The 8,107-nt window shown below is 40.7% G+C and overlaps 1 protein-coding gene across 1 annotated transcript in view; it reads right to left on the reverse strand.

Moving 5' to 3' along the window:
- Window positions 1–3,951, reverse strand: part of LOC142764880 (uncharacterized) — a 29,583-nt gene extending 25,632 nt beyond the window's left edge. Inside the window, exons 1-2 of the mRNA XM_075865424.1 lie at window positions 3,801–3,951; window positions 71–141 (exon numbers count right to left, since the gene is read on the reverse strand). Coding sequence (XP_075721539.1) covers window positions 71–141; window positions 3,801–3,882 — 153 coding nt within the window. The 5' untranslated portion in view covers window positions 3,883–3,951. The remainder of the gene's footprint in view (window positions 1–70; window positions 142–3,800) is intronic.
- Between the last annotated feature and the right edge of the window lie 4,156 nt (window positions 3,952–8,107).

Genomic DNA, 8,107 nt, shown 5'->3' on the forward strand with positions numbered 1-8,107 from the left:
AGTCTGAAAGATGCCATGCATTCTTCATTGCCCTCTGCTTCCCTCCCAACCAATTGCAAGGCATACTTACTCCTCCATATTTCGCACGCTGTCGCATAGCGGAAGCAGCTTTGACGGCACACATAGCAGCCTCTTGGTTTTCTGCGCCAGAGAAAGCGTGAGTTTAAACATTTTTTTGCAAAGGAGCTTCAGCTACATATTTCGCTTTAAAATCTGCCTGAAATCAAGTAGCACGATATGTTGCTTTCAGGAATGAAATACAGCAATGGGGAAGTGTCAGAACGATGGCATAAAATTGGTGGTTCGTGGTTTCAAACCACGAACCACCAATTGTTTCAAACCTTCTAAGGCTTTTCTTTTTGCAAGAAGATTTTGCATTTCGCAGACATTATCGCAGATCAGTGCTATACGTGTAACGAATCGTAGCTCGCGATGCTGAAAACTGGTATGGGGTCCTTGAAAAAAAAACGCAGCAAAAATAGCAGATCGTAGCGACATGACAGGGATACTGATGCGACTTTTCTTATATTACCTCACTTTACGAATCACCTGCGCACAGAGACTCTCAGCAAGTGGTCTTTAATGCTGACACTTTATTTGTGTGGTCAGTAAATTTCCGCATGGCGCACACGATGACACTAGCGCGACGTCAGGATACAGTATCAGTTCTTGTAACTTCAAGAATCAGTATAGTCGCGATGGCGTCATGCATGTAAAAGCATGTAAAATGACCTCTTACGTGTTCACAAAGGAGCCACGGTATGAAGCGGCCCCAGAAATGCCACGATAACTTGCGCGAGGGCGGAACAAGAGGCCGCTACCGTGTCGTGACGTCAGGGTACAGCATAGAAACAGAATATAGCTTTTAAAAACGCTGCAATTACTTTTTTTTTCAGAATGTACTTACGCTTAGCAGTACAGCTTCTAGCGATCTTCAGTGTATGGCCTTTCATTTAGAGTAAAAAAATGAGAATTTTTGTGTCTTTACTTCGCCATCCTCGGTTGATACGTGACCTCCGCTGTTAGCTACAGCAACGTGCCGTTGCGTTAAAGGAGCTGATCACGAAGGCCATGTTCGGTTTTTCCCCTGTTATTCAGCGCTCGCACGCTGCCGTCGCCTTTAAAAAATTATATATATATATATATATATATATATATATATATATATATATATAGGCATGGTGGCGAAAATGGCCGTAGCGTTGCAATAAGTCAAGTAGATCCTCCAAGAGAACGGTAACAACGGAAGTGTTTAATTCGACAGTTTCGGCCAGAGTCTGGCCTTCATCAGGAGTCATGGTACATTCTGTTTGCGCTCACATTTATAGTATTTTGGGTAAAAAATGAGAGGGAAGGAACAAAAAAAAAAAAAAAAAAAAAAAACAGAAAGAAAGAAAGAGTTTGAAAAACGAGAGAGGAAAGGATATCCAGAAAGTTCCAGGTTCCACTGTGCTTCGCGAGTGGCGTCGTCAGTGTGTATTTTCTTAGTATTGCGTTCAGTGCAGTTTGGTGGCGGTCCCTTTATTGTAGACGGGGCCTGGCTAAGGTAAGGGCTTGCGTGTCGCGAAAAATGCTTTTTTTATTATTATTTTTTATTTTTTATTTTTTAAAGACCGTCACTAATTCGGCGTCGGGGACAGCGTTCCGAGGCTCCAGGAAGTCGGCGCGGGAGAAAATGTTTCTTAAGGCGCTGTCTGTCTTAAGGCGCTGTCTTAAGACAGCGCCTTAAGAAACATTTTCTCCCGCGCCGACTTCCTGGAGCCTCGGAACGCTGTCCCCGACGCCGAATTAGTGACGGTCTTTAAAAAATAAAAAATAAAAAATAATAATAAAAAAAGCATTTTTCGCGACACGCAAGCCCTTACCTTAGCCAGGCCCCGTCTACAATAAAGGGACCGCCACCAAACTGCACTGAACGCAATACTAAGAAAATACACACTGACGACGCCACTCGCGAAGCACAGTGGAACCTGGAACTTTCTGGATATCCTTTCCTCTCTCGTTTTTCAAACTCTTTCTTTCTTTTTTTTTTTTTTTTTTTTTTTTTTTTTTTTTTTGTTCCTTCCCTCTCATTTTTTACCCAAAATACTATAAATGTGAGCGCAAACAGAATGTACCATGACTCCTGATGAAGGCCAGACTCTGGCCGAAACTGTCGAATTAAACACTTCCGTTGTTACCGTTCTCTTGGAGGATCTACTTGACTTATATATATATATATATATATATATATATATATATATATATATATATATATATATATATATATATATGTATATATATTAATATATATATGTGTGTGTGTGTGTGTGTGTGTGTGTGTGTGTGCGTGCGTGTGTGTGTGTGTGTATGTGTGCGTGTAAGGACGAGTACAGACACGAATTACGAATATTTTCAGATTATTCTTCTAAATTAGAAAAATGGCATTGAAAACCTTAAAAAAAGTCGGCCGATCCCACGTACCATGGGAACCGATGTTACATACGTTAAACAGCCGCATATGTTTTATATAGCCAGTTTACAGGTGCACAACGATGCCAACAGCAACATAGATATTAGCAACATCAGGAGCGGTAAGCTGATATATAGCGCTGCTGCTCGCGAGGGTTGGAGCCCTGGACACTGCTAAATGAATTACCTTAATGATATGTGGGGTTTAATGTCCCGAAACCCCCATATGATTATGAGAGACCCCATAAATAAACTTAAGCGGATGACATCTGACGACAATTGATGTTAACACAACCTGACAGCTATATCGTAGGCGTAGATATGTAATGTTTGTAAAATTGGAAAGCCAGCATTGCAACCACAATGGGCGTTTCACGATCATTAGAGTTTGTTTGAAATGCAGTTCCGAGACCCTGGTGTGGCTCTGGTAGAATTCTTAATTGCCACACAGAATGCTAGGGTTGGATTCTTGCTGGGACAATGACAATATTACAAGGTATATGTTTATTCTATGCATTGCTCCAGTCAACGCTGCATGTGGCACATACCCACCTTCGGGTATGTTCCACTGTTTTTCGGAAAGTGTTTGGCGATGTACGCGATGGGATAGTGACAGCTGTTTTTTTAGACTCGATTTATCACGTCGTTTCTGAATATGGGTGGACCCGATCTGCAACAACGACCAGCGTGTAATAACGCAAAATATTTGGTGAGGCACTGAATAACTGCTGCGTATATTCTAATTATTTATAATTTGTGACACTGCAACGCTACTGCTACCGAAAGAAAAAAAGATGAGAGAGACAGAGAGAGCTTGTCCTTTGAGCGGCTTAGAATTCTAAACCAATTTGTCTAGGTGGGTGTGAGCAAAAATTTTAGGATACACACCTACATCTACATCTACTAGCCGCCGTGATCCAGTGGTTATGGTGGTCGAGCACTGACCCAATGGTCGCGGGATCGAGTCCCAGCCGCGGTGACCTCGTTTTCTATGGAGGTACAATGCTGTAGGTCGATGTATTTAGACTCATTTGCGTGTTAGTGAGGCTATCAAATTTTCAGGAGTCCTACGCAGACGCGCGCCTCATATTGCTGTGGTGGTTTTGGCTCGCAAAACCACTGACATTATTTTATAAAAGTGATTTCAAGACGGCCTGTCAGCATTTCCCCTTTTCATCAAACCATTTCTTAATAAGCGCACAACATCGCAACAACACACATAATAATGTCTTATTTAAGATTGCACAACTAGTTTGTCGTTCAATCTATATCGTTCGTAGTGCAAGTTTCCAAGAATTTGTTCCTTTTTTTGTTTTCTTTCATCTGAACACAAAGTGCACCGTACTTACTCAATACTTCGGTGAAACATTGGTGGTACTGGCTATCAACGGCAAGCATTGCGGAACAAAAGAGCAACAGCCTCCAAATCATCGTCCGCTTCGGACTCAACACTATACCACTTCGAATTCAGTCGGTATAAGCGTGCGATGTTGTTGCACTGAGGACCCCTTTCCGAGTGCTCAGCAACAGGGGAGAACCTCGGGGAAAAGAGACAGAGCCTGTCGCTTAGCCAACGTTGGGTAAGGTCAGTGTACAACTCGTACAGACTGACACCTAAATACGTGGGCTTACCCAGCGTGTGTCGGTCTAAACAGTGTCCGCATTGTCGCTTGAAAACCGTGTAAAAGGAAATTTTAGAGTCGTCGAGGAGCTTACATACAAAACGGGGCATTCATTTTCTGGTTTCGCATCTGAAGCTCGCAGCATTTTATTCCGCGCGCGTTCTTAAATGCGGCGCTTTTGGTAGGCGAACCCCAGACGCCCTTTATCCAGCTGCCTAGAACTCTCTCGCTCTCAACTTTCACTATGCAAGATTCACGCCTTTATATACCAAAGTTGTTACCTATTTAGTTGTGTTTGGTTATATGGTGCACGAGTAGCAATGACTGTAGGACGTGCCAGACACTGGGAGATTTTTACTGAGAAGGTAAAAGGAAGAGCGTGAAAGGGAACTCTCATTTACAATTTGTTTACGGCATGGCGTGGCTACATGACACAACGAACCCAAAAAAAAACTGGTCCTGTAGCGTGAAAACTATGACACGGATATATCATATACGTCGTTATTTATGTTGATAAGCACCTTAATGTTCGCATCTGTCTCGTTCACTTCCATATGTACGGAAGTTGGTACGGCATGACGTGAGCGCACGACAAGCATTAACAAAGGTTCGAATAAAAAAGAAGTCGTCAAAGGCAACAGCTTACAGAGTCCGGTGAAGGTACCTGGCCACACTAAAAGCAGCTACGCAATCAGCTGCATTGACTAACGGAATCCAGAGTGCTCCGTCTGCCTTTACGATTGACCGTCGAGGATTTATATGACGCCGTACGACACGCACGTTTACGCGTGTGGTTCGGTTATTTTCACTTCAAAAAAACTCGCAGCAATGCGAAACGCAAATGTATACATGTCGGCCGGATATCTGTGTCACTTTTTGTTTTTTTTCTGTTTACAAAAAGAGCCAAATGCGGAAACTGAAACTAGGCTGAATTTTAAAAGAACGTAAAACGCAAAAAAGTATCTTTAAATTCTAAAACAGTCAAAATAGGACAATTCCTGATGAAAATGGGAACTCAACAAGGCAGTTTTTTTAATCAAAGATTTGACATACACTGCAGCTGTTTAGATCAAACTGAGCCACATTTATTATACCAGCACTGCGTCAACAATCGTGACCAAAATCCCCAACACAATTTCATCTAGTCCGTTTCATTCGTACCGCGATTGCTTTGCTATCGTGTTCGTCAATCAGGGTTTTTTCTTTGTTTGTTTTTTAACGGTGAGTTGGCACTTATCGAAGCAAGTAGTAGGGCAAAACGCAAATATAAATAGTAAAACACTTCACAATTTTCTTGCGCCTCTTAGTGTTTCTTTTAGAGTTTCGCGCTACGATATGATATCCTTGTTTCACTATAAGATAGTATATGTAAATTAAAAGACATACGAAATGAACATATTAGGCACTGATCGATTCCTTGAAGAAGAAGTGATCCGAAATGACATGGCATAGAATGAGCTCAGAAGAAAAAGGGCTGGAGCAGTTTTCAATGCTTCCAACAACAGATACCACGAACAGAAAAACAGTGTCGAAAACCGACAATAATCAGCTTTTCAACAGCTATGGTATCAACGGGGACGGCTCTATGCTGTCCCTTAGTTGAATACAATGTACTTTATATTATTAAACACTTTTCCAAACGCCCACTCTTCAAGATAAGTCATTACCATACCGCTCATTGCAACCGACAGAGTGACGTGTATGATGTTAATTTTATAAGAAACATCAAGATATTTAAGAAAATTCATTCAGTTAGCGACTGCCACCTGCTGCAGTGAGTTTTGTGTTGTTTCACCGTACGTTGTGACACCAATAACATTTTCCTGAGTACCTCAAGGACTAAGTTCATTAGTATATCTCGCAAAACTTCCATCGTGTCATTTCCAAACCCTGGCAATACCGTGCCATTATGTAAGGTTTATGGATTCAGTGATCTTGGTGTTCTTTTTGATAGCCTAGCTAAATATTTGTGCCCTCACTAAACGTGCTGCCAAGCGTAGCCTTCCTTCTGTCGGTTGTGTTTGCAGAATCTCCAGAGAATTCAGTTCTCCAACAGCCTTCCACAAATTATACACAGCAATAAGCCTTCCTCAAGTTGAATATGAATCCGTGATCTAGAATCGCATCATTAAATCTGACAGTAACGCCATTGAGCGAGTCCAGCAAAAAAATATCATAGGCATTTACAACTACGTTTCGCTAGACATGACTGTGGATCTCGGTCTAACACTGCCAGATTATTGTCGATTATTGCCATCACTTCACGGCCTTGTTAATTCCTTAGAAACTATAGTTCATAGTATGGTATCCTTCCCTTTACTTCTCAGTCGCGTGAATATTCGGATCCCGAGTAAGTTAACCAGAGAGAATCAACCCTTTCATGCATCTGTCAAATTTTCACTAACTACTCACGGAATACAAAGCTTACAAAAACTGCTCCCAGAATACAAGTCTCTACAATGCCAACTTTCATTACCTTGATGTTTTTAACAGTCTACTTTGATTTTTTTTTCATCTCAGCTCTGCACTATCTTAACATAGTTATTCGCAATGTAATGATACTCTCCTTATCTATCTTTTAGGAAGGCTTCTACGTAGTTGTATGTATTCCACCTCATTTTTCACTCGCATTCTATGATTCTTGTCTTGTTTTCTTATTCTTCCCATTTTGCGCTGATTTCATTTTGTCCGTGCGTGTTCACCTTTCTTGTTTTATTCATTTTCCTGAAGACTGTCTGTATTGTATTGTTTATTTTTATTATTTTATTTTCGCGCGCACCTGCACTAAGGCCTCATGGTTGTCCTGGGGCACGTCAATAATAATAATAATAATAATAATAATAATAATAATAATAATAATAATAATAATAATAATAATAATAATAATAATAATTGTTATTATTATTATTATTATTATTATTATTATTATTATTATTATTATTATTATTATTATTATTATTATTATTATTATTATTATTATTATTATTATTATTATTATTATTATTATTATTATTATTATTATTATTATTATTATCGGTTAAATGGGAGCGACACAGAGTTGGCTCTACAGGCACTGAAGAGATTCAGATACAATGCGCTACAAACATACTCTATGTGTTGCACTTTTTTTAGCAACCCTATGTCTCCTATAATGAACCTTAGCTATCTACATGAGGGTTACACGTACAAATAAATGTTTACCTTCTCTAATGATTATCATCTAATCAAATGTAAAGATCGTGGCAATCAAATAATGAAACTGTAGTAAGCAATCTACAATTTTTTTAAAGGGGCCCTGAAGTGCTTTTTCAAGTAATCACGGAATGAATTCGAAAAGCTTATTGCCTCATGAATTCAATGCCGCGAAAATTCTAAGAACCCGTCCAGTCCAGTTACAAACCCGTCCAGTTACAAAGGTTTGTCGCACGCAATTGCATTCTCTCTTCTCTTGTCCCGACGAAAGCACTGGAAGCTAAGCAGGGAGGAATGGCAGGGGCAAAGAAAATACGTCACACGCGCCTCGTGGCCTTGAACACTTTTTTTATTTTTTTTTCTTCGAGTGCGCCGCTTTTTTTGTGTTATCACGCGCGCACGCGTGGACAAGTCGCGACCTTCCACGGCGATCTTTGCAACGAGCGATTGTGCCGTATTGAAATCAGCCAAAGGCTGACAGATGGGTAATTAACGTGTGATTTTCGGGCATATTCCGCCACTTGTCGAGAGAAGAAAAAGCAATTTTTAGCTGATTTTGATCATTTATTTTGAATTTTAGGCCGCGTGCTTTGCTATAATATTTGGCTCGCGTGTTGTCGGGAGCCTCTACTACCGATCGGCATCGTTTTCTGACCATGCTCAAAAAGCGTTGCAGGGCCCCTTTAAAGAGGCTGAAATGCTTCGACATCATGCACAAAGATAAGTTGTTAATCTTCAGGTAGGCGCCCCGCCGCCATGGTGGTATAGTGGCTAAGGTACTCGATTGCTGACTTGCAGGTCGCGGGATTGAATCCCGGCTGCGGCGGCTGCATTTTCGATAG

Source organism: Rhipicephalus microplus, chromosome 6, assembly GCF_043290135.1.
Source record: "Rhipicephalus microplus isolate Deutch F79 chromosome 6, USDA_Rmic, whole genome shotgun sequence".
Classification (NCBI taxonomy): domain Eukaryota; kingdom Metazoa; phylum Arthropoda; class Arachnida; order Ixodida; family Ixodidae; genus Rhipicephalus; species Rhipicephalus microplus.